Consider the following 27,978-nt stretch of genomic DNA (forward strand, 5'->3'; position numbering starts at 1 on the left):
TAGGAGCGTGTGTTCATGTGTGTGTTAGCAGGAGAGACACTTACTCTCTTAACTACCAGCAGACACACACACTTTCCTGGCCCGACTCAAAGAAAAAAGGGGGAAAAGAGGAGGAAGAGTTTTTTTTTTTTTTTTTTTTTTTGCAATATTTTAATTTTCCTTTCATTCAGCAATCAAGCTCCATCTTCCTGGGAAACTGTGCGTCATTGTCCATTGGAAATTCTATGTATTGATCCATTTAGACTCTTTGCCCCCACTGACTGTACAAGGCTTACCTCATGGATTTGTATCTGATTGGATATATGATGTGTGTGTGGCTGTCCAGCTCCCGGGTGCTTGGAGGCTATCCCATCTGGTGGTGAGTACAATCCACAGTTTGAGCATCCAACCCTATACTTGCACAGAGGAGAGAGACTTCTTGGTCAAATGATCATTTTTGAGAGGACAGAAATGTGCACTTTCAGTTGACTGCGTGGAAAAATGTTCTCCTCCGGCCCAGTCCAAAGAATCTTAACCTCAAATACTAGTGGAACGGAAAAGGCTCGCCGTTCTTTTCCCCTCTACTTTCAGGTCCATCTATCATATTAGGAAATGTTGTGATGCAAAGGATGGTGGATTTGTGTTATTATTATTATTTATTATATTATATATTTATTATTGTGGGTATTATTGTGGGAACATTCAACTTCCCAATGGGTTCAGTTATTTTTCAAATAACACATTTTGCCCATGGAGTCCATGGTTATGTGTATTGCCGGGCTGATAAAAGCTTCGCTGCATTAATACCGAAAGTCAATAATATGATCCATTATTGAATAAATGTTATATCTATCCCTCAAGGGCAATGACAACATTGCGCTTATTCATGAAAACTCAACAAAGCCTCTCATACGGCGGCTCACTTCATCTTGCTTTTAAATCGTCATTTTCTTTCTCACAAAAAAGAGCTATATAATTTCCAAAGTGCCTTGGGGGTTACAACAATCATGAACCATTAGATCATCGTCACTCTTGTCTATAGTTTGCTTTTGTGCTTCAAGGTTCTACATTCAGGCCGCCGGCCCCGCACAACATACCGTGTAACTCTTCATTGTTGAATACATTTCACTTTACATTTTTTGTTTTAAATTTAGGGTGTACTCTATGCTTTACATTTTTCCATATTGAGAAAGTTTGTCAAACGAGTTAAATCACGACGGACAAAATCACAATTTTGGTGTTGAATTCTATAAAATGAAAGATTTGTGGGCCGCTCCGGGCTGTCGGTTCTAATTAATAAGCCACTGATAACAACAAATGCATTTACTTGGAAAACAGTCAAGAAAGCATATTATTTTGCTTTTTACAAAATTTGTACTGCCATATTTCTCTGGGAGATTTGTCAGCAGTGTCGTGGGTCAATATTGTGGAGGTGCCGAAGGGTTTTATTTTGCCTTTGTTGAATTCTCCCAGATCCCGCTTGGCACCAGCAACTGAAATGTAGAGGTTTGTTACAAATTCAGCTACATGCAGCTGACCTCATAGCCCTCGGTTTTCTTTTGTAACATAAAGCTTTTATTTTGGAGATATTTGTGTAGGCGTATGACAAAGCTCTTTTGGCTCGCGACACAATACTTGTCAGAGCTACTGCACTTTTAGTAGCCTGACTAGCATGTGGTCCCAAACGCGGCGCTGTCCAAACCGCCAGCATCTCCTGGTTTCATTTACAGAGTGAGGGTCTGCCAAGCTCACAGGCCACAGGGCTCGAGTGTTAATGGCAAAGAGGACTTTACACCCACTCCTGGCTTTGGCGAACACCAGGACAGACAGTGGTGACAAAGAGCCTGGGATTCTCTGTCTATGAATTACCTGCAGCTGTTCTGCTCAAGGAGCTTACATGACACCGGTGTAATGTTCAATCCCTAACAAAGCGCAGCACCTTTGATTTGGGTAACAAATTTTGAAGTGTAGGTGGGGTGGAGGAGTTGTGGGGAGGGTGTGGAGATGAAAAGGGCCGTCATAGCTCCAGGTGACTGGGCAGGTGCTGGAGGAATGGGGTGTCATACAGCGCTTGTCACTGGCATCGGCCAGTGGTGTCCGACACATCCAAAGGGTTTGGTGCGTCACACGAGAGGGTGCCGGGTTTCAGAGAGGGCCCAGGCAGGCTGCTCTCAGCTTCTGTCTCAGGGGCAATGACTTGGCCATAAATTCTCCAGCCAAGTAGTAACGGGTTGGAGAGAAAAGGAGTTTTGACTGCTTCATGCCTGGCAGCCACGCCGTCACAAGATGTGGGTGTTGAAAACAAAACAGAGCATAAATAACTGTGGAGATATGCACATATGCATGCAGGGAGAAGCGGTGTAGTGGAAGCGGCATAGCAGACTAATGAGGTGGGTTTGGAGAACCGGACTGCACATTAAACTGGACCCCCTTGAAATGCAAGAATGTCAGTGGAAACAGGGGCTTTTTATAAAAGTAGACAAAATAAAGTGTTTGGAGAGATCTCACACCAGATAAAAGATATATAGTAGCCTAACATAAACCACAGGTTCTCCAAGGTCACAACCCAGTCCCCTGGCAACACAACATCATGCTGGTTTATGTGCGGCTTCAAAATGAAAATATCTGCTCTTTGACTTATCAGAATTTATGTCTAAAAACGCCAAACTTTTCCTCCAATTTCTTTTTTTTAAACCAGATTTAACATTATAAATCCTTTGAATGAAAATAGAAGAATAAGGCGTGTGTGTGTGAGTCTTAACTCATCATCAACCCTAACAAAGCAGCTTAAATCAACCTGTCAGCCGCTCTATACTGTCTGTGTTTGCGTTGGTAGCAAAGACATTGGTGGTGGGAGATGAACGATGACAGTCACTATCAGCAAGGAATTAACTTCGTTGAATTTGCTTCAATACCGCCGTCGAGCACTAACAGTTATTATCGCTTTAACTCTGTCACATCACACAGCACATCCACTGGATGCTTAAATCCAATAACTGTTATTCAACTAATCCTCCGTTAACATCACAACTCTTCAGGAAAAAGGAGCAAATAAGAGGAAAAAAAGACAGTTGTTAACTTGTGTAAACTCATTTGCATTGGTAGCAACTGTAGTTTCAGTAAGGCTCACCACATCCTTTTCCCCTTGGAAATGTTAGAAGGATTGTCGTTGTTGTTTATCGTTTTGTTTTATCACTCCACACAGTGAAATCAAATTCACCGCAAAAATTTGCAGTAAAACTCATGAAAGTTGATATCAAAGAGAGGGGGCAATTGAGTAGGGCAGTCTGAGACTGGGAAACAGTGAGGGAAAATGTGGGGGTGGCAACTGCTGTATTGCAATTGCACAACACAACAAATGATGAGAAATACCATGGATGTTTGTTGGTCAGGAGTCACCAGAATTTGGTTTTCTGCAACATTTGCAGCACAATCTAACTAGTGCTATGAAAGACAAACTCACAGATCATTTAGCTCACAGGATGTGAAGCAGAACTCAATGAATGAAATTAGTGAATGACGAGGCATCTTTTCTGTTGCTGTTATTGGCATTGGTAAAGTAATAGCTAGGCTAAAATAGAAAATGACAAGAAAGCATTTACAGTAGGTGACAAAGACAGTTGAAGTGTAAAATAAATGTTCCCACAGAGCCCAACTTTTGTAAATCAACCTTCACAGTTGAAAGTTTTGTAGTGCAACTTTCAACTGTGAAGGCTGCATTCCGACGAAGAAGTATATTTCACAATGGTTTAAATTTTGTCAGACTATTCGAGGTGTGCCCGATTGAACTTGCCAGACATTTTAGTAGAATCATTGCTGCCAGATGAGCAAAATACGTTATTTGTCACGCTCTTTGAAAATATTTGAAACATATCACATTATATTGCCCAGGTCTGGCCAGAGTAAACACGCAGAATATAATGTAAAGTAGGCATGGCTTGTTCATCTTCAATCAGTCATTGCTATAAGTTAAGCAAGCTTGCCATGTCAGGCCAAACAACAAACTTAGGATGCCTTGTTAATAAAGGTCTAGATTGGCATATCTATTTTACATCATGAATGTAAAATAGATTTTTTTTTAAACTGGGTGGCTCTGAAGATTTTAAGCTGTTGGTAATTATTATTATACATTTTTGGGGTCTTTTTTTTACTTCCAGGATTGACATATTGGCTAAGCAGTGTGAATATGTACCCAGATTACAAGCCAAAACTGTATTTTTTGCCAATTAGCTTGTGTAAGGAACACTGGAGAGCTACTAATGCCTTGATCATTTCGATGGCATATCTCTGTCTGGATGGATAGCCCTACCTACAGTATGATGGGTTTGCCAAACTCCGTACCAGAACTGTGCACAGGTCAAACCTAGCGGCTTAGATGGGGCTCTAGGGTCCATCTCTGGGTCTTAGGAATGTCATTATCTGACTGTGACACCCCCACCCCTCAAACACCACCCCATAACCCCCCACCTTTGGCAAAGGGATCACTTTAATGATTCTTACTGCGAGAAAATCCTCCGTCTGCCATCCTGTGTGAAAAGATCAAGGATGTTCAGGCATTATATTGAACAGTGAAATGGGGGGCAAAGAAAAGCCCAAAAGAATGTCATTCTTAAGAAACTGTAGGGTTCCATATCAATGGCTTAAGGCCTCCATACAGCCAGGGTCAAAGACAACTTTAGGCTAAAGCCGATTTCAAATGTCACCTAGGAGAATTACTTCCCCAGGGATGAAATGAGTTCCTGAGCAACATGTTATATGCAATGTATGCACATACTGTAGGGCACCTAGGCCTGAGCAGGTGCATCGCACCAAGGTATTAAGACAGCGTTCACTTTTTGTGACAATATCGTATGGCTACTGGAGTCGAACCAACACGCCATTGATTAGCATTGGTGACATGGCAGTTTCTTACTGAGTGTTGCATGTTTTGCCCCACGGTAAATGTTCGAGCACACAGACATAACAATCCAAAATGAACCAGGTGTATACACATATATACAGCCAATTCTACAGTCATGGTGACAGCTAGCTTCACAGCATGATCTGTGCCAGGTTCACGTTCCCTGAACATGAGCCGCTCGGACCATCCATCTGTAATGAGTGAGCCTTTGGCATTACGTTATCCAGTGGAACACAAGGCCGGAGAAGTTCAATGTAGAGAACAATTTAAAAGCATCGCAGGAGATTCCTAATTTCATCTCAGTATCAAAAGGACAGACCACGCACTTCAGTAGGGAATGACAAACCTCCCTGGTGTGGAGCCATTAGCTACACTAAAACACAGGCCAGCACATTTGCTTCTCAAAAGGAAAAGAGCACTCTAATGACCAGGAGCAAAGAGGTCATTAGGGGACACATGGACGGATGGACAGACGGACAGACACGCACACATGCATGCATGCACACACAAACCTAATGTTAGAGGTCTTCATTAACCACTAAACACTATATACTTTGTTGACCTGGGTCCCCTCCTTTTCCCCCCCTTTACACACCAAATCTCTTCACCTAAAATAGCCGATCTGCAATCTCACAACGCATCTGTGAGCTTGTAGATCTGCACATTTTTACTACTATGACATGCCCAGAATGGGGACGGTAGCGTTCATGTGGTTAACAAACTTGTCTAAGTTTGCAGGCCTTGTCACTTATTGGCCACGAGAGGCTAATTACTGGTAGAAACACAGAGGTACAATTACTCTGACACACATGGGTCAAAGACAGAGAATTATGAGACACACCTGTGACCTAACCCCTCAGGTTACTGATCAGGTTAATGACAAAACAAACAAAACAAAGAGATACTGCTCTGTGTCCATTCAAGGGACTGTACATTCGTTTAGAAACATTACCTGATCTCTGGTACTCAACTGATATAGAGGTTTTAGTTTATACAAATGTTACCTGTCTAAACAAATCTGTTAAAGTGTCTTAATTTTTTGCAAACAAATACATTTTAATTCTTTATACTGATGGACATCTCATTTTGTCTCCAAAGAATCATGAAAGATTGTCACATAATGAAAGGGTGCCTCATCTTTGGCACAGGTATCAAAGTGACAACGTACTGTACAGTCCATTACATTGTGAGTTGTCCCTTGACTGAAATCACCCGGCTGGTCTAAGAATGAAACATCTGAGGGACGAGAGTAAGAAGAGATTTTGTTCAGAACCTGGAGTTCCTATTTTGGGAATGTCATTCTAGGCAAAATTCTTCACAGCACGCTGTGAGCATGCAGATCAGCTATTATCGGCATGCAACACCGTCGTGTAACAGAATATAGATCACGCATCAGCGGTTAAGGCAAGCTTATGTGAATTTAGTCAAATATGGTGAAACGCCGCACCATACGCCTTTTTCATATGGACTCTATGCTGACAAACTCACAGCAAGTTTGGGCATCATTAACCACATGAACATTTCTCATCATCACTCTATTTTGTGCACGACATAATAGGTAAATATTGGTGAAGAGATTTGGTGTAGAATGCAAAACAGGAGGGGGCCTAGCATAGTCCCCTGGGGGACTCCAGTCAACAAAGTATGTAGGGTTTAAGTGGCTAAGACTCACTTAAATGTAGACGAGTATTAAAATGGCATAAAGTTTCATGCTATCTGAATTGAATGTGCATTCAACCCAGGCGACAGTGGGCGACACTAATGAACAGTACTCTGTTTGATTTAGGGTTCAATTAGACAGTATCCTGAGGCTGTCATTCAAACGCGCTCTGTCCTTTTCAAGACAGGCATGAAGCATGGACAGATTCAGTGGCATCTTGCAACAGATAGAAGAGACAGTGAGCTGCCAGTCTAACAGGCACTGTCTGCAAGTCTCATTCCCCAGTGCACCGCACTACTGTTTGGAGCGCCGCTGCCTGCCGCAGCTTCACACTCATCTTACTGACAGGCAGGTTCTCAGTTTTACACGCTGTTCACTTCTCCGTACGCTTCTGACTGCAGGGGGGCTTCATGTCCCAGCTCTAAAAGAGTCTGCACAGTGGTGGTGTGTTGGGAGGAACAAGAACAAGAAAAAGAGAGTGAGAGAGAGAAGGAGGGGGGTTGGGGTGGAAGGAAGAAAAAAAAGATAACAGGTTGGAACATTTTTCAGGGGTCCTGTCATTTTTTATCTGATCAGCCCAAAGCTGTTGGACTACAAATCAAAAGTGAGCCAAAGAAAAACAGAAGACAACACAACACAGACAGGAGCTGTGCATTCCACCCTCCGCCAGGAAAAGTCCCATCCTCAGGCGAAGCTGGCAACTTTCCGTGGCCCACTTTACTCTCTTCCGAGTGCCTCTGTCTCTCTCAACGGACTGTGTTGTGGGATTTATAATTGGGATTCCGATGGCAATGTTGTTGCGGTTCAGTCTCCCGAGTTACACCGGCAGGGGCCTCGTTTACCGGCAGTGTGTCCTGCGGGCAAAATCTGACAAGTTGAACCCGCGGTATCAACATATAGAAGGTAGATTTAAGAAATAGAAAGGAGTTCAATGCACATAATATCCTCACAGGCCGTCTGTCACTGCAGAGGACCTTCCAGGAGCCTGGCGCTCTCACAGAGGCGGTGCCAGAGGGCGCTTCTTGGCGCCTCAGGCGTAAACCAGCATGAGCTAACGTTAATTTATTTTAAATTAAGTACAGTTGCTTGTTCCCACATGTGCAAGAACCAATGGCATTCATCAACAACAATCACTGTAGGCAAATGTGGGCCTGAGCCAGTGTGACGCACATTAATATTTCATGAACACTAACTTCTATTCCTGAGTTCACAGCTGTGAATTCGACAACAGACGATCACAGGACCTTAAGAAGCTTATGACCTTTCAGTCAAGGGTCTGTCATTTCCAGTGTTGGACAAAGTGCTCAACCCCAGCACTTGTGTCAAAGTATACTGTAGATACTCCTGGTCCAATATTGAAAGTTGCACAACACAGCAGATCTGCAAGCTCATAACACATTGTGATGCAAAGCAATGTGAGCTTGTTGATCTAGTATTTTCACTACTTGAAAAAAAAGCTGGTTCATTCGTAATGTTTTTTTTTTACCTTCCTATAAATGTAGTGGAATCAAAATATTTGTCTTAGTGGAGTGAAAGACATAAGTATCCAAAAATACAAATTCTTGGATGGATCCAAGTTCAATGCATGCTGGAAGATAGGCCTTTTGAGTACAAGTAGCAACAGAACCATCCCCCCCCCCCCCCACCACACACACACACACAGATTTCCATAAGTCTTTGAACAGCGCCTAAGGAATAATACATAGAGGGATGGATTGTGACAGGCGTTCTCTGTTTAATCCCTCTCTTTTTCTCACTCTCCCGCTTTCTGCTTAAATATTCCAATTTGCTTTGTTTAGTAGTAGGTAAATTACTTAAACGAGAACATGACTAATGGCCTATGCACACCTACAGAAATGCTAACGACAAGTGCATAGGATAATACGAAAATCCAAAAAGGAGAGAGTGATCCCTGCTGCCCGCCCACTCTCTGGAACTTACAAAAGAGAATATTAACCACTTGAAACCCAGCATTCATATTCCAGGGGGAACTATTTCTGACGAAGAGATTTGGTGTAGACGGGAACAAACGGTCCAAGTACAGTTGCCGCTCAGGTCCATTTTACTATAAGTAGTTAAAGAAAAATGTCCTGATGAAGGTCTGAGGACCGAAACGTTCTTTACTAATGGATCTGTTCCAGACAGTGTAGAGAGGTTTATTCATAGAGGTCACAGTGGCTGTTCTTGTTTGAGTAGACTTAAACAAGAGCAGCCACAGACTGTGACCTCTGAATAAACCAGTATTGGTTCCCAGGCTGAACAATACATGATAATACTTATGGTTTGTAGGTTTTTAATTGTAAATATATATATATATATATATATATATATATATAAAATCATACAATTTACATAAATTACTACTTATTTTGCCTATACACACACCAGTGGTGTGTTCTAGGTTTTTTCGGAGGGCATACTATAACTATTCCCTCACACATGCAAGGCGCGCGTATGTACGCGCGTGGTCGCGTGCGTAGTTAATGTGTGAATTACTTCGAAACTCCAATGGCCAGCGGTCATTATCACCTCAAGACAATAGCCACACATAAGTCTGCACCTCAGATGCCACATTATCACATGAAAAAGCCTATTTGAACTGAAGTTTACATTCTTGCTGCCCCCAGCCCCTCCTCCTGCGTATCAGATACGCTTCCTCGGATGGTTTCTGGATGGCTATGCTTGGCAACGAAAATGTTCTGCAGGTCACACTACGTATATAGCGTAACACGGTAGAACACACCACTGATACACAGACACACAGACACACACACACACACACACACACACACAATGGATGTAGGTCTACCTATGTTTGTATAGGCCTGATGAGGCATGTATTTGTACAGAAATGTTTTTGAGTGCAGATGACCCAGACAACAGTTACTTGTAAGCAATTTAAGTTCACAATAATTGAGTTAAAAACAAAGAACAAGCAAAGTTGTTCCTGAGCAAATAAAGTGGGATCAGTGGTTGGTCGTGGGCACACTAAAGTCTGATTTATACTTTGTTCCGCACCGGTGTCATGACACATTCCGGTGCGTGACACAGTATACATGTACTGTAGATAGATAGATAAACCTTTATTGATCCCACAGGGGAAATTCAGTTGTCATAGCAGAGCAGCTATGAAACACAGGACAGATGCAGAAAAAGAGATATAGCTAGGAGGAGTAACAAATAATAATACGTATTTTTTAAAACAGGTAGTAACGCACAGGGATTAGGAAAAGAAACCAGGTATACTACAGAAATCTTGCTTGGCCCTCAGCACTTGGAACTGCCTGGGAATTAGCATTGTGAAAGAGCTTTTAACAGGTGTAGATACGAGTAGTCAAAGCGCACTAAATGTATATTAACAGTATATTAACAGGTGCGGTATAAATAGTCCAAATTGTACATAGGCAAGTCAACCCCAGATCAGGCAACATGCACGCATGCATTGATGTTTCAGTGTCGCACCTGGTCTGTCAACCTGGCTCTCTCCCACTAACCACAGCTCTCATCTGAGCTAGAGAGACATGCTGTAAGGCATTGGTTCTCAAAGTGGGGTCCCCTTGGGGGGGGGGGGGGGGGGGGGGGGGTTCTAAGGGGTCCCCAGCAAAATGTGTTAATATGGCATCACAATAATTTTAACCACTTTAACCTTTTATACTTTGGCTATTCAAAAATAGCAGATATACAAGCTCATAGCGCGGCATATGCCGTGCTATGAGCTTGTAGATCTGCTATACAGTAGCAGGAGCCTATCTCCTGTTGCTGTAGCGTGAGGCATGACTCTAGTACACTATGTTGTAGGGACCAGAGCCATATAAGGAGAGTTGCGTCACCTCCGTTCACTTCACCGGGCCAGGTCTTCTACATAGCCTTCTATTGGTGAATAGTGACAAAGCCCTGAACCGTAAGTTTACGGAATGCACTGGAGTCTATGAGCGTTTGTCACTATTTCGAGTTTACATGAACCATGTGACGGGCACTGTTTCTGCCCCTTCATTGACGTAACTCTCCAATAGAAGGCTCTGGTAGGGACTTACCCCTAATCCAACCCTTGATGCTGAGTGCCAAGCAGGGTGGCATTAGGCACCATTTTTTAAATAGTATTTGGTATGACTCGGCTAGGGATTGAACCTCCGAACTCCCTATCTCAGGGCTACTGTATGTCAAACATGGATGAAACTCGGGCCGTCAAACATGGTTGAGTAAAGTTCACCGCTGAGGAGACACTAGAGTTTAACCAGGTTCAAAGGAACCAAAACACAGGGTGGAACACAGGCACCTTCAATGGTTCACAGAAAAGCTGCTCAATGGCGAGTTCGGGCGTGTTTTCGCCCAAGTCCATCCCCACACCGTTGGGAAATCACAGCAGGACTACCATTTCATTCACCAGGGCAGTACCTCTGAGACATTACATTTAATGAAAGTGTTAATCAAATGCTGATTTCTTGTTATCTTTTAGTATAAATAAGACTTTGGGTATCTGATAAACCAATTATACCCCAGCATTTGTTGTTGCCCTCTGTATCCAACCTTGGCCAATGACGAATGTCATATACTGTATAATGTACAGTATACACAGTATATGGAATCACAAAATTAGTGATCACAAACAGAATCAGAGGCAACAACATTTACTTCTTACATGTAACATTGCTGGCAATGGTGTGATCAGCTCTGAAGGCGCCTCCGCTTATCTCCCTGGCTGGAAGACTACAGCATTCTTTACACACATTTTTCCCTTTGGGCCTTTTCATTCACCCTGTAAGAGTCTACAGTTCATTTTATTGAACAACCTTTCACATATCCGTGACAAAAAGACCAAAATATACTCACCACCCATCACTTTCAATCAAACTTAAAGCTTATCATTTCCAGAGTTTGAGCAGCATAACTACAACACTACCCAAGATCACAACCTTAGAAATAAATGTACTGTATCGTCCTGGCCAGGAATTGGGGAATTACAGTATGTGTCGTATTCACAAGTGCAGTGGTGAAATGGCAAAGTCGTCATAAATATGTATATTTATAAATGTTTGTGCTATAATGATCCAGCAAGTGTTTTGTATCTCTTGCAGAAGAGACACAAACACCACTGTCGAGGCTTCATTTAGCTTCATCTGTTAATGTTTGGCGCAGTAGTCTTGCAGGAACATCTAAGGCTGCATCTCAATTCAGTTGTTTTGCAACACCCCCTACTCCCTTACACAAAGTGACCATCGCAATGACGAAGGCTAAAATGTGATTTGATCTGAGGACAAAAGTGATTTGATTCGAGGACAGTAGGTTTGGATGAAAACTAGAAAGGGGTGCTCCGTAGAGTGAGCCCTACCCCTCTCCATCTTTGTCTCTGCTTGGGGCAAGTAATGACATTGTTTACAGTATGTGTGTGTATGAAAAGGCACGAGGCAATGGGAGAATAGGATAGGCTATATTAAAGGACCCTCATTACATCATTATGGTGCAACCAGAGTAGATAGGCTACATGGAGACAAATCTTTGGACAGTGAACATAGTGAATTAGTGTGGCACGTCATCACTAGGACAAATATTACAATGGTATAACCTAATACTTGTGCGCAACACTCAGATCCAATTTCAGTAAGATCTTGTACGTAATTCTGAACAGATTTATGTCATTCAATGTTCTGTGTAATCTGCAAAGTGTTATTGTTAATTACTTGTGTCAATTATGTTTGTATCACTGTCAAACAAAGGTTGGTTTTCGCTACCCTACAGTCACTTTGCGAGTCCTTTGCAAGGGGAAGTAAGATTTGTAATGTCACTGACAGTACGGCTAGACAAGATGACAGTCAATTGTACATGAAACTGAAACGTAATGAGATACACACAGTTATATCTGAAAGGAGGCAGACCATGCCGCCACAATCTCAGGAATGAGAACTCAGACCTGTGTGTGAGTGTGTGACACTCTGCATGAGATGGAGAGAGACAGAGAAAAAAATAGACAGATTGGTCTCTCCGCAGGTTCAGAGTGCATGACTTGACATACTTAATGCTAAATTGAGTAGGGATGTCCTGATCAAATCACCCAAAACATGTTATTTTTAAATGCAGCATGCTTATGCGGCAAGTTGAATGTGCAGGAACATTAAGACTCTCGTAATTTGGAGGTGTTGGGGCATGTTGTCCAGGATGTGACATCCAAAAGACATGCACACACAGTAAACATTGTGTAGGTATAATGACTGAGTAGGCCATGTCAGGATGGTGTCTATGTTTTGCTAATGGATTGTTAGATGACACATTACAATATTGGACCGTTAAGCTGTATTGTAGAACTAATGGAGCTCAAACTGTTACATTGTGAAATGAATTCATCCGTTTGCTCCAGTAGGCTCCATAAATCATATTATTGAATGCAATGTTACCTACTAACGCATAACATGCCTTCATACGAGTGACGCGCACACACACACACACACACACACACACACACACACACACACACACACACACACACACACACACACACACACACACACACACACACACACACACACACACACACACACACACACACACACACACACACACACACACACACACACACACACACACACACACAAAACTAAACCGCTGTCGGTAATGTAATAAAGCTTGAAGTTGCAAAAGCAGTGTGTTCACTGTGTGTTCAAGTGAAATATATATTTAAAAAATATTATATAAAATAATCTGTGGAATAAGATGCGGGTTACTTCCTTGGTCTACTGGCAGCATTCTTGTGCTAATGAAACTGGTGGTTTGCGATATTAGCCCCGGACACACAGAAACTCAGAGAGAGACACAAACCCATTTCTAGACGGCTCGCTCCTACAGAGCCACGCTGTAAAAATACACATACTGTATGGGCGCATAGCTGACAACCACAAGTTACATGTAGGCTATACAGACACCACATTCAAAACATATTACTTCTGTTTAATACATGATTAAAACGTCTTGATTACATAGGCCACAATGTGAAGTGACCTCTTAGCTTCACCATGCGGCGGTTCTTCGTTTGGTCTACTGGGAGTGTGCTTCATGCCGATCAGTCCAGCAGTATACCGGATATTAGCTGTTCACAGACGGAGAAACAGACAGACAGGGGGGGCGAAAACTTGATCTGAGCCACCTGTGAGTTGAGCGCAAAGCAACAGTTGTGCATGACTGAACCACTGAGGAATGGGGAACCATTTTAACGTTATGGAGAAAAGGCTACCAGTGCTGTTGATGGTGCAAATAATCAATTAATTATTTAGCGAATAACAAAAGAAGGCACGTATAACCAATTGTATTGCTCAGTTTGAACAAACTACGTCTTTACAAATGATAAATACATTAAAAATCCCAGTTGTATTTTTGGCCTCCATGAGATCACAAATGTCTATAACGCCTATATGCGTGAACACAGCCCTGTTGTCATGTTGATGAATGTGCATTTTAATCACACCTCAGCTTGTGCCAACATATTTGCACATGTGCAATTGGCTAGCGACCTAACTATTCTCAAGCAAGCTTAGCCAAGACCCGCTGTGATTGGCCAGTAGTCACTGTGATTGGCAGTGTTCCTTTTCTTCCTTGTGTCCAACTTCTTTTAATTGTAACCAAATTAAATGTAAAACCTAAATATACTCCACATAGCCTGTTGAAACACAGGCTCAAACATACTGTAGATTAGTAAAGATAATCTTAGACATAAAACTTAACCCCATAAAGACTATACCTAAAAGCCTAATATTTTAAAACAAAACAAGGGTTTACCAAAACAAAGGACAGCTCTCCTTCTATTTGGCACACATTTCAGAATTGTAACTCAACTATTAAACTATTTAAATAAACTATTCAGGGAATTAGGCTCCGTTCCCTAACTTACAGTAACCTCACCAAAAACTAGGCCTAAACCTAACCTTAACCTACCAAAAGACTATGTTTAACCCTAACCTTACACTAACGTAACATTTGTTGGGACATGCTTTGGAATAAAATAAATAAATACATCCATGGTCGGATTTGAACACGTGAGCAGCAACACTGAACAGTGACGTTTGATCAACCCACCAAAAAAGCGGTGTTCACGCACTTTATTGTGCGAGCAGGTTAGCGCCACAGCGGACATCTGGTCAATGCATTTCAATGAGAATGCGTGTGGACAAACCTTTCTTTTCGCCCAAAGTGGAAAAAAGTGTGCTTGGCCAGTGAGAATGGCTGCATTAATTAACATGTAGCGGAAGAAAAGCAGCGTCCATACGCTTATGCTTGCGTGCCAAGTGGGTTTCAAGCGTGAGCTACCGAAGTTACTGTTCCATTGGGATTTTGTATGTTATTTGAACCTGGCCCGCCCCATTTCTTGTAGAAAGCCAAGCAGAGGCGGGTACAGTAGGGTGGGTCTAAGGGCGGATCATGGCTAAGCGCACTTGGGAATAGTTATCGCGCAATTGGTTAATACCGGTTAATCCCATAAAGGAGGGACAGAGCATTATAATTGTCTAGTTAGTAGTATAGATCGCATAAGGTGGAAGGACAGGTGCCTGATTGGTTAGCTCTGGTCCATAGTCTCGTGAAATGCTTATCCCGTAGCCTGGAGGGACAATTGCTCAGCAATTATTATTTCATAAATTTGAAAGATATTTGTGAAATTACGCCCTTGGCCTTTTGTCAGTGTGCAAAAGATATATGATGCTGATCGGCCAAGTAGTATGCGAGAGTAGCTGCGGACGCGGACACACACTCACTCTGCGGAAATCATTAAATGGGAAGCAACCCGGGCCTACATTCTGTTCTAAATTAGCATGGCCCCTCTCTTCGTGCCTTCAGTCAAGTGAATGCTCTCTCTGATGCACTGCTGATACTGACACAAGTTCATAAGCAAGGGGGAGGGGGGTGTTATTCGGATGTGTTCACTGTTAATCAAGATGGAGACTGCTGCGCTTGTCACTGTAATTATCCATTACACAATTAACAACCTGTACCTTGTTTACTGGTAGGAGGAGGAGATATTTTTGGAGAATGGCTATTGCGTTTGAGAAATAAGCAGACCTCAGATCATGTACATCAAAATGTTTTTTACATGTCTTATTCATTAAAGTTTACTGAACCCTGTCCTCATCACTCCCAGTGAGCTGTGGGATCCCTCAGGGAAGCATTCTGGGGCCACTTCTGTTCTTAATATACGTCAATGACATGAAATCAGCATATAACTGCAATTTGTTCCTGTTCACGGATGACTCAGCACTCCTGGTCTCGGACAGGGACAAATTACAGTTTAAAAAGTGAAAACAAATGCTATCTAAAGTGATCATGAAGGTCAGTCAAAAAACAAAATGTTTGGTCAAGATCACCTTGTTTATCAACAGGAGTGCACTGAGGACTCTAGCCGGAGTGCTCATCCAGTGGCATTTTGACTATGCTTGTCGTCTATGTGTTTTGTTGGCTTTAGTGCTTTATTTGTTCTTGAAACAAAGTAACATTTAAAGTTTTATTTTAAAGATTATTATTATTTTAAATGCTGACCAAACTACAACTATACCTTTCCCATTCACAGCCATTGATATGTCATCTTCTCTATCTCAATGGGGCCACTCCATTTAGGTTAAGTGGCAAGCTGCTTGGTAAGAGGACGCTGTTGAAATGTGCTGGCAGCATCTGTAGTAGAGTAATTATAATCTGCAAAATAGCTAAATGAACAAGTTATCCATCGAAGAACGTCGATTTGGGCTACATGCAGGAATTGTAATGATAAATCAATGTCAATTTCTCTGTGATTTAACTAGAAAGTGTGCTATTTTACTAGTCTCCATGCCGGCACAATATGTCTGAGTCATAGTGCCGGGGGCTTTGTCAGAGTACCCGTTGTACCCGTCTGTCTGTGTCTGCACATCACTCCCTTGGGTCAGCATTGGTACGACTTGTTCTTATCGAAATAGGTCATGTCTTTTGTTGTCGCATCGGAATGTGTGGCGGGCACCGCACTCCCTCGGACCTTGCCGCTGCACGTGCAGAGTTTGAAATCGATCCGTTTCATATATGCACATGACCATATATGGGCATAGCGGTCGGATCTGTGGCTTTTCTTTTATGCCCATATATGGAGATCGCTTATGTTATCAGTATATGCCCATATATGGGCATGCCCCCTTTTGTGTCATATATGGAGCAGACTGATTTGTTTGCACCTGATGCCGACACATTGAGGTTAGACAAGACAACACACTCCATATTTGGCTACATTGAGAACGCTTTATGTTTATGGCTGAGTCATAGGGACATGAGCGCGACTACGTGGTCAGCTGGCCGGCCCACTCGGCCCTCCCTTAAGCCAATTTTAATATAAGAAAGATTAAGAAGCCTTAAAGATTTATCAAATTTCCTACATGGGCTGACAATAACACCTGTTAATGTTTGCAGAGACAGGTGTATAACCACACAGGTTAAGCAGGTTTAACCAACAAGCATTAATGGATCTAAATGCATTAAAAGAGGGTTTTGTTAATATTGTAAAAGTAATATTGTTTATTTGATGTTGTGCACATGTTGATATGATGTCAAGGAGGAGTTGCAACCTGGGGTTTGAGAAAACATACCAAAGCTTCTCGATGCTGCCTTCAAAATTGCACAACATTGGAAGCACCTTACCAGGCAGGCAGAATTGTATGTAGACTCTTAGTCTACCGGGGGTCACCTGGTACTTTTATCCCTCGTGCAGACAGGTGCTCTTGCACAGTTAAGACCACGACTCCTGAAAAAAATAGAAGATGCACTGGGATTTCTCAGCCAAAAGTGGCACTCTCTATACTCTATAGCACAACTTTAAACAAATCTTGACTTCATTCTGACGAGCCAGAATGATTAATTTAGTGATTTTGGGCCCAAAACTGCAGGGCCAAAATAGCCAATAGTATGAAATTATTTGAGTTGTGCAAACTGGCAAACATTGCTGGCGATATCAGTCTGACCATCCCAAACAAGTTATTTAAAAAACTACAGGCTGGGGGTTGCCATGGGATTTGCTGTGCACCTTCGTGCTCCCCGGAGGATGACCCCAAATGATTTTGCTGTCCCCATGGCCTTTCCTTTGGCTAAATGGCCACTTACAGTTACACACAAGATATCTCAAACTAATGGCTGGACTGCCATAAAACTTGTTGATTGCATTCATGCATTCATGAACTCTAGTGATTTTGATAACCCCTTTCGCCTAGCACCACTCTCAGACCAAACGATTTAACGTCAAAACTTTTGCTGTTTACAATATGTATAATAATCCTTCAGTGAATATACAATAAATACAACCGCAATGCTAATAATAATCTTAGATTGCCCGTTGTTTTTTAATTTAGGCCCACTTGTGAGAAGACAGGGCTCTAAGGATGGCAATGTTGGTCGGTTTACACCACTTTGTTGGGTGTAGCTAGAGGGGCTTTTAGAGTCTTGCTAGTGCGTTGGGAGTGTTTGACACACTTAAAGTGAATGTGTATCACACCAAATCATCACAGACATGACAAAGTTTTTGTTGCGAGTGTCATAACGTGTGTATTTCCAGTCTTCTGCAAGGTGTGTGGTGGAATCCCTTTGTTTCCTGTCCTTCGTGTCTGTGGTTTCCAATGGTCCATCATGCGTGCATGTCAACTCGGTTTGGGTGCTGCTAAGAAAACCCCCAACTGAGCATTAAACACCCCTGGGCCACAGGAGGCCCCTTGGACCTGCCTAGGCATGCACCTGCCAAGCCCTGCAGTTTGCTGCTGCTCCTCTGCCTGTCTACTCCCCTGCAGCGGATTCCCCCGGCATTCAACCTGGGAGTAGCTCCCTGTGTCTGATGCCTCTCTCTATCTCAGTTGAGACACGTCGCTTGCGGCTTCCGAGAAGCGAGGCAAAGCAGCCGGGATCAGCATGGCACACATGTGGGCTGTGTGTGTGTGTGTGCGCACGCGCGTGCGCGTGTGTCTGTTTGCATGATGCACCTCATACCCACAGGCTTTCTCTACAGGGTTAAGACTCTCATTAGCACTTAGCCAAAAAGATATCCCTTTCATCTCGTCTGTCCATTATGGATCAAGAGAGGCACATCTATTACAAACAAAGTTAATGAGGCATGCAGATCCTTGGCCTGTAGTCTAAACATGCTATGTCCACAAGACAACTCCCTGCGGTGAGCTAATTGATTCCATCAGAAATCTATAAATTGCCAAATCAAAGCGTCAGCAAGCGCCCTACACAGGCTCCCCAGAGGGGCAAGTAGGCGAGTAGCCGTCCAGGAAGGGGGTCCGTGACAACGGCACAGATTGTCAGAATGTAAACATCCTATATTAAAATTGGCTGATGGGAGGACCAGCCGGCCGGCGGACCACGTCATCATGCCAATGTCACTATGACTCAGCCATAACCATAGGAGTTCCCAATGCAGCTATGCCCAAATATGGAGTGTGTTGTCGAACCTCAATGTGTCGTCATGGCATCAGGCACAGACAAATCAGTCAGCTCCATATATGGGCACAATAGGGGGCATGCCAATCCGACCGATATGCCCATATAAGGAGATCTCTATCTGTCAGTCCTTGTCCCATATATGGGCATATCGGTCGGATTGGCAGTGCAACGTAGGTGTGAGCCGTACTCTAAATGTGAGGGCTGCGTAGATGCCCAGTAGTCAATATTACATTTGTCTTTCCAACACTTGTGCAGTTATATAGTTCACAGGGGTTAGAATCCTGGATGATTGTGGAGGCGGTAGAGCAGCTGTCATGGAACTGGAAAGTTCCCGGTTCAATCCCCAGCTCACCCTAGCTTCATGCTAAAGTGTCCTTTTGAGCAGCACCCTGCCTGAAGCTTGTGGCCTTGCATGATCGCCTCCACTGTCAGTGTGTGATTACTGTATGTGGGTCAATGTAAGGTACATTGTAAACTTCCGTGCAGTCCGGTCCGCCCCACGGCTGAGATTAATGGGCAGTAGCCTAGCTAGCAGACAGTGTAATTATGCTACTTAGTCATTCAGTCACCACCAGACAGGGTGAAGTCAGCAACACTTGAACTCAGCAGTGGCATTTCTGGAGTGGGACAGAGAGATGAGCTAATATGACCGTCCTCGCTTGGGTAAACACACGACAAGGACATGAATGGAGATTTATGACCATTCTCAAATTACTCGCCCCATGCATGGGAACATCAAATTAGGCAAAACAGCATCTTAAACTGGGATTACTTACTTGGATATGCGGTTGAGGATGCATGATTTTTTGGATTGTTTTTAATGATTGTGGTTAGTTTGAAAAGAATTGTAAGTCTATACTTGAGAGTTTATGTAAAGGCACTGTCCTCGAGGCAGTGTGCAAGACAAGACTTTTTACCGAAACACAAAACTGTCAGCTGTTGATAAATCCATCTAATCTTCACTAAAGAGTTCAGCCCCATCTTAGGGTTGACATTATCTCAATCAAGATGTGCTGGTGGCGCAAAGCAGACTCATACTGTAGCTGTTCAATGCCCTCATCGTCATGATATCCCTCGGCCACATCTCACCACGCAACTCTCGATACCTGGGAAGCCAGCTGTAACAATGCTCACCTGCGCTCCGAAAGCAAGATCAAACAGTAAACGTGTTCGGGGGCAGGAGGGAGGGGTGATGGTGGTGTTGGTGGGGGCCGATGGGGGCTGTAGAGAAAGCAAAAGTGCACATGAGCTGTGAACTATTTTCTTTTTTCTGTGGGGGGATTTTTTGCCTCCGACTTCAATAGCTCTGGCTTTTGTGTCGGGTGGGGCGCAGCACAGCACTCATCTGTCAGAGTCAGTGGCTGCCGTGGTAGGGTTGCGCCCCGCGGGGGGCCTGAGGTCATCCTGAGTGGCGCTCTGATCTGATCAGCGCAGAGCGGAGCACCCCCCCCACCCCCCTACCGTTGTCTTCTACATGGCCTACAGCATTGAACAGTCCGCAGGCTCAGATCTGCTCGGCTCATTGGTGGAGTGACGGCTCAACACTGGCAAGGCCTGCTCTCACCTTAGAAGTTAGAACAACAGATTGACACTTGCTCCTACCTCCCCTCTCTCTCTCTACCTCACACACATACACACACACGCAGACAGACATGCAGACAGATTATCTCATTCCCTCAAACAGTGGAATCTAGAATATGTGGTGAACACAACACATACATCTACCCAAGAGCCCTCATCACTCAAGAATGTATGCCTTTACAATAGCATGTCAGTTTGTTTGTACAAGGGACTTAGGCTCTAGAGTAAATAAACATCAAATCGGAACACAGACGACCTTGATACGCGTTGCCTTTTCTGGAAGGCAGTGTGCAGTTCTGTTTGAGCCTGTCATGTCCCTAAGCATGTTAAAACACAGTCATAGCAAATATCCCCTCCTCCATCCCCTCTCACCTTATTTCGGGAGAAAAAGTAGGCAATTAAAATTAATTACCTCAATGAAACTATAATGGTTTCTGGCATCACAGGTCGAACTTGGCTGGCTCATTGTGGTGATTAATCTCTGCTTAGGCACATCTACGCCAGCCCTCTGGTAAGGAATGCCATCTTTTTTCTGTCCATGACCGGCAAACCCCAGCTGCGCACACCGTCATCCTTAAAACACAGACATCAGCTCTAGAGGAAACCACAAATTGATGACAGGACGGTGGGGGCATGTGTTCCGATGTGTTTTAGATTGTACACAGGGTCTCCCCCCCCCCCCCCACGGGCTAAGCAGACAGGTCCCCATGTGCTATCTTTAAGATGATCAGGATCCAAGCACAGCAGACAAGAGGGAACACTTAGAAAAGTCAATGCTAATAGGGCATATCCCTGCCCTGGAGTGGGGCTCCTAGCTTGCCTTCCCGTTGGGGGAAAAATGAAAGCAAACAAACAGCAGCATACAGTATAAACTACACATAAGTCAATAAACCGGTAGAGTCAGCACACTGGCAGGGAGGAGAGAACACGCATGCACACACTCACACACATGTAACAATTAATGACTGAGTGAATCATAAGCAACATAAAAGAAATTCCAACTGAAAGCACCAAAATACTTGGAGCCAGAGTGCATGTTTTCTGTACAGACGGTCAGCTCTCTTAGAGCAGGCTGCTTTTCACAGGGCCTCTTTGGCATATCACCACCAGTGCCATTGTGAAGCTGAGTTCAGGGAGGACGGCCTTGTATAATGCGGAGTGTGTTCTTTCAATGAACTGCCCTATAGAAGTGTCCTAAGTACAGGGAGGCGGAATAGTAAGGAGATACATTATGTTAAATTTAACCTTTATTTAATCAGGCAGGTTAGCTACATTTATTGTCAATAAGGACGACTTGTTAGACACAGGGCGGTATATACTGTCTGACAAAGGAACAAAATGATGGTCTCCTGTCACCCACCACTGGCCCCTTCCATTTTGCCTCCAGAATACTTACGTACAGCACCAACAGTATAAGAGGAGACTATTCAGGGTCAGCGATACATTTACGTCTGTTCAACCTGGCTAAGTGAGCCTGTCCCCCTCTACCTTGCGTTGCAGGTCCTTGGCCCTGGGGCAGCAGTACTCGTCCCTGGGATCCCAGCCCATCCTGTGTGGCTCCATCCCTGGTCTGGTGCCCAAGCAGCTGCGCTTCTGCCGCAACTACATAGAGATCATGCCCAGCGTGGCTGAGGGCGTCAAACTGGGCATCCAAGAGTGCCAGCACCAGTTCAGAGGCCGTCGGTGGAACTGCACCACCATCAAGGACAATCTGGCCATTTTTGGCCCTGTGCTGGATAAAGGTAGGTTCTTTATATGCTGAAAAGATGAAAAGATTAGCACAGATAAAATGTGATAGATAGCTCTACACAGACAGACAAATAGATAACAAGCTGTTTAGAAAACTAAGATTCCTGCCAGCTGTTACAAGTGTTGAGGTAAAATTCTCTCAGAACTACCGCTTATCCCTGCCCATTCCTTGGGCTTTTGCTGACTACCAGTGCAATTACAATAACACACACCTTTCCTGGCCACAGTGAGAAATGAGTGCCTGTGCAAGCACTGACATATTATTCAGCTTTTATCAATCTTTACCTTTAACATCACATTTGTCTTTGGAGTCGGGATCTTCTTTTGGGGTTTCTTATAAGAAGGTGTACACTTGTACATGAAAGAGTGCTGTAAATCTATCAAAAGCACAGCTGATACGGAGGTGTCAATCAGACACTCTGCAATGCTGAAGGCTTTTTAGTTAACCATCTCAATGCCAACTGTGTCTTTTTACACAATCCCTATAATACACAGAGGCAACAGTAGCCGGGGGTGCACAGCACGAGGCCCTGTGCAATCCTTAAGTATAAAGATGGGAGTTTGCGAGTGTTGCGAGTGTGTCTGCTGATTGGAAATGAATTAGCCTCTGTGTGTCAGAGGGGAATGGGATCCGGGGCAGAAATGGGCAGTGTGAGCCTCCTTGGCTCCTCAGTCAAATAAAAGGGAGAGGGGAGGCCAAATGAGATTACAGGCAATAGAAAAGGGCCGGGGGCTCCACTCATCCCCTACTGTGCATGAAGACCAGTGCGCGCCTCACATCGCCCCGGCTCCCACGGACGCCCCATTCACACGCCCTTTTGACTCTGTCATGAAAACAGGCTGAAAGGGGATCTCTCTCCCCAACCTAGCACCAGGTCTGCACGTTTGGAATAAGGCAGGCGAGAAGGAAGAACATAAAGGAAGAAAATAATGGACGGAGGGGAGAAAGTGAGGAAGGGACTAACTGCTACAGTAGGTGTTTGAGATGTCTGGCGCAGGGAGCGCTGCATGCAGACGGAGCTCAGATAAGGAAAGGCAGAGCTGCCAGCTCCAGCCCGCAGGGCTCCCTCACCAGTGTGTCAGCTACCAAGGCATTGTTGGTGGTGGTGGCTGCCTGTAGGAAAGCGGGGGGTTGAGGTCTGGTGGAGGTGGTGGTAGTGGAGGATGGGGTCTGAGAGCTCAGGGTGTTGGCGGAGGGGTGGACTGGTAGAGGAGGAGGACGAGGGGGTTTAGGGAGTTTGGGGAATGCCAGCTCCGGGCAGAGCGGGGCTGTGGGGGCGCGAGTCGCTGGATCCTTTGTGTGGTGTAATACAGTGTGACACAAGGGAAACAAAGGCGGATTGATGGGCCCAGCAGGTAGCAGGAGCAGCGCTAGCCTTGGCTAACGGCCAGAGCTCCGGGGGCCCTCTGCTCACAGGCCCCCGTTGTGGACAGCAGAGTGGGGCTTGCCAGGGCGAGCTGGGACGCCCAACATTAGGTGTGTGTGTGTGTGTGTGTGTGTGTGTGTGTGTGTGTGTGTGTGTGTGTGTGTGTGTGTGTCACTCCAAATATGCATTCACTGGAGATTTGAGGTCTAAAAAGATGTTGTTTTGATACCAGGGATGGACCACAGTTAATACAAACTGATAGTAGGCTATATCTAAAAAGTATCACATAGTGAATATATCTAGATAATTTGAAAACAGTTACAAGAGAACAGAACACGTGATTCATCACTAGCTGTGCTCCAAAGACTGTATTACATTTGCAGGTTCCTAGGAGCACATCAGATCAGTCGTCTGACCTTTCACCCCATGAACTATGACCCTATTCAGATGAGCCAAACAATGAATCGGAGACTCTCGTTGCATGGGGGTCAGAAATTCAGACATTAAATCTCACACACACTGAAGATGCATTGGGCATAGTGAATATTACGTAGTCTATTTTTTTGTCTTACAGGAACTTGACCTCTAGTCATTTACTTTAACATTTTGGGCAACTTGGGAGCACTGCTCCACTTGTTCTGAAACAGTAGCGGGACCCCTCCCTGCAGGGATGTGTGTGTATGTGTGTGTATTGGCATGCGTGCGTGCGTGTTCTGTATGTGTATAACAGAGGTGCTGAAGTGAAATGGGTGAGCCACGGTAAGTGTGCTGCGATTGTGAAACAATGGTGTCTAGTTACATAATAAGCTGTTGCATTCAAAGGTGGCGTAACTCTATCCCCGAGCAGATCCAACCCCCCCCCCCACCCCCCACCCACCCCACCCCCACACACACACAAACCACTCTCACACTCAAAACAGGCCGACGTACTGCTAGGTTTCACCAGAAGGCCTTGGGGCTCTGAACGGCGAGATGGAGGGAGGAGGGTAACATTCCTGAAACACTATCCAGATGCAAAGCAGCACACCTCAAGGATGACAGGAGGTCACCGAGATCCCACCGAGCGCAAGGCCTCACTGACACGGCCACAATGGACTCATGTCACTGCGGGGATTCTGCTTTGGCACCGTGTCACCTCACGACTGACCACGATACGGGAAATACACTGAGAAAGATTGATTATAATACTGTGACTCGAGCAGCAGGGTAGAGGTGTTTTGATTTTTGGTTAGGTCATTTTGATCAAAACTCATTTCAATTGAATTTTAAGAGCAGTTTTGTTTAGGTGTCACTTAGAATCACACCTACAGTACAGTTACAGAGGCAAACTGTGTCATTCTAGCGCTTATCGCTGCGTCCATCCATAATGTTTAGGTACTGTATGTTTTTGCTAGAAGATGAAAAATTGTGTGAAAGGGTTTTTGCCCGAGGGCATCTCTTTCAATGTTGGCAGCAGATTGCTTTTTTTTGTTTAACAAAAGACTGACATCTCTTTATCTGTCTCTCTCCATCTCCTCTATCTATAGCAACCAGAGAGTCGGCATTCGTCCACGCCATAGCGTCTGCAGGGGTGGCATTTGCAGTGACACGCTCCTGCGCTGAGGGCACGTCAACCATGTGTGGCTGTGACTCCCACCATAAGGGCCCGCCCGGGGAAGGCTGGAAGTGGGGTGGCTGCAGCGAGGATGCCGAGTTCGGTGTGCTGGTATCGAGGGAGTTTGCTGATGCCAGAGAGAACCGCCCAGACGCTCGTTCAGCAATGAACCGGCACAACAATGAGGCAGGGCGCACGGTAAATACCATGGGCCATACGTGCGAGGCACTGTAGTTCCATTGGATATATTCTTTCACAGATCAGTTCTCTGTGTACAGGGCTTTTAACCATGGACCCTAGGTGTCCCTATTCTCGGTTGAACAAGCTCACAACGCATGGCGAGCTTGTAAATCAGCTATTTTTAAGAGTGTTCAGTGTAGAGGGAAAAAAGGAGCGTACCTGGTCTAGAGCCCTGGGGTCTCCGGTCAACAAAGTACTGTGTATATATAGGGTTTAAGCGGCAACATTTAACGCCGAGAACACCCACATGGCTGACTGTGCAAGGTCGTCACGCGTTCCTCCGCGTATTTTGTGGTTCACGGCACGGTAATGCTTCACATTATTCAGTCAACCTCAGCACATTATTACACAACAAATTAATGTAGGAAACACCCTTCGCACACCCAGCCCTGCAGCCTAAGCAAAGGTTGAAAGCATGGGAGATATACAATGAACAATGACCCGACTGTTTTGGCAAAGGAATGGAATTATCCGGTAAACATTACTCTTTGACATTACCGATTGTACTGTGTGACAGACAAGGATTTTCGCCGTTTGACTTGTGCCCACATTTCTGTGAGTTTCCACCTGAAAAGTAGCACTTCACTTTGAATGACTGCGTAATTACTGATCTAAGCAACAGCCGCCCCCCCCCACCCCCCCACCACCCACCTTTCTCCCCCACACCTTCCCTTTCATGCCTTGCATCCCAATGAAAAATTCCCTGACAGACAAATAACCCGAGTGAGTTGAGGGGTGAAAAAAAGAAGGGAATCAGTGCAGTCTTAAACCATCACTGGCTGCTGTCACCGCGGGGAGAAAATACCCACTGTGGCGCAGCTCGCTGGGGGGCGATTGGAGGGATCACACGGCAACAACACAGGAGCAGCTGAAGAGACCACAGGAGCTGCACAAGCAACAACCCCGTTAGGACCCTTCTCTCTCCTCTTGCTCTTCTCTCTGACCTCCTCTCCTCCATGACCTACACCCCCCCACCCCTCTTCTCTCTCTCTAGCATGATCTCAGACACGACACCACCTGGCTCTCTCACGCTCTACTGTCTAAATCCCCTGGGGCTCCTGGGAGATCTGACCTGCCGACTGGCATGACAAGCTCAGGAAGTGATGTCACAGACGCCCCCCCTCCACCTCTCTATCTCATCAACTCTGCCCCACCCCACCCATGATATACTGTACTCTCACCCAGAGGTGTCACAGACACCTGCCTTCTGCCACAGCAGCTCACTGGGGATTTTGCAGCTAAATATAATAGGCAATTTCAAGCAGAACCAATTGAAAGACACAAAGGCATTACATTGTGGTAGAAGAGGATTCGTGGTGTGAGCTTGTGAAGTTCAGAGGCATTTAACAGTAGCAACCGGGCTTCTGCTTCTCCGCAGTGTTACTTGTGAATGGCAAGCAGTGGGCACATTTTTCTCCACGTCCTGGCCGGGTGGTGGCACGTTGTTCTTCTTGGCCTAGTCGGTTGGGTGTTTAGTGGTTTTGTTCGTCCACATTACCGAATTTCCTGTAAATCGCCAACCGTGAAATTCAAACAGACCCTCACTCGGCACAGATTTGCTCGACTTCCCCTGTGGTGTTGAGCAGAATGGAGAACCAGATCAAAGGCAGAACCGGGTTTATACCACCAGCCCAGATCTCCATTTGTCCCATACATGACACGTATCGGAAACTGTACGAAGGAAAGTTCTCAAAGAAGTGCAAATCCCCGCTCGCTGCAGATGCTGTGGGCAGACCAGGAATTCATTCCCTCATCAGACGCCACAACCAAAGCAATCTGAGCGAGATAAGAAAAGATTTGTATTTGGAAATGTGTAAATCTCACTTACAACTGCAGATGACTAGGGCTGGGTACTGAGTGAGAAGGTTTTTGGTATAACAGGCAAACTGGTGAACCGAGTTTATGGTACTGAAGACATGGATGTTAAGCAGGAAATTCTTATCTCACTGTTGCATTTCTAATCTGCCCCCTTCGTGTTTCTTTCAGACCATTCTGGACCACATGCACTTGCGGTGCAAATGTCACGGCCTGTCGGGCAGCTGCGAGGTGAAGACGTGCTGGTGGGCGCAGCCCGACTTCCGCATGCTGGGCGACTACCTGAAGGACAAGTACGACAGCGCCTCCGAGATGGTGGTGGAGAAGCACCGCGAGTCGCGCGGCTGGGTGGAGACGCTGCGCGCCAAGTACGCCTTCTTCAAGCACCCGACGGAGCGCGACCTGGTCTACTACGAGGGCTCGCCCAACTTCTGCGAGCCCAACCCGGAGACGGGCTCGTTTGGGACGCGCGACCGCGTCTGCAACGTGTCGTCCCACGGCATCGAGGGCTGCGACCTGCTGTGCTGTGGCCGCGGCCACAACACCCGGACTGAGAAGCGCAAGGAGAAGTGCCACTGCATCTTCCACTGGTGCTGCTACGTCAGCTGCCAAGAGTGTGTGCGCGTCTACGACGTCCACACGTGCAAGTGAGGACCCGTGGCGGGTC

At 45.0% G+C, this 27,978-nt stretch overlaps 1 protein-coding gene across 1 annotated transcript; it reads left to right on the top strand.

Annotated features, from left to right (window-relative positions):
* Positions 1-27,977, top strand: wnt3 (wingless-type MMTV integration site family, member 3). The gene is made up of 4 exons (XM_080455059.1): positions 1-358; positions 22,047-22,288; positions 25,189-25,454; positions 27,483-27,977. Exons 1-4 carry the CDS (start codon positions 279-281, stop codon positions 27,960-27,962), a joined length of 1,068 nt encoding a protein of 355 aa, XP_080311185.1. The 5' UTR covers positions 1-278; the 3' UTR covers positions 27,963-27,977.
* The last annotated feature ends 1 nt before the right edge of the window (position 27,978 follows it).

The sequence above is a fragment of the Gymnoscopelus braueri genome (assembly GCF_963280865.1).
Source record: "Gymnoscopelus braueri genome assembly, chromosome: 17".
NCBI classification, from domain to species: domain Eukaryota; kingdom Metazoa; phylum Chordata; class Actinopteri; order Myctophiformes; family Myctophidae; genus Gymnoscopelus; species Gymnoscopelus braueri.

What these genes read in the sequence shown, in the direction of transcription:
- wnt3 (XM_080455059.1), top strand. Translation starts at nt 279, where the DNA reads ATGGATTTGTATCTGATTGGATATATGATGTGTGTGTGGCTGTCCAGC. An exon ending in GGAGGCTATCCCATCTGGTG is followed by an intron (nt 359 to 22,046) that starts GTGAGTACAATC and finishes CTTGCGTTGCAG; the next exon opens with GTCCTTGGCCCTGGGGCAGC. An exon ending in ACAATGAGGCAGGGCGCACG is followed by an intron (nt 25,455 to 27,482) that starts GTAAATACCATG and finishes TGTTTCTTTCAG; the next exon opens with ACCATTCTGGACCACATGCA.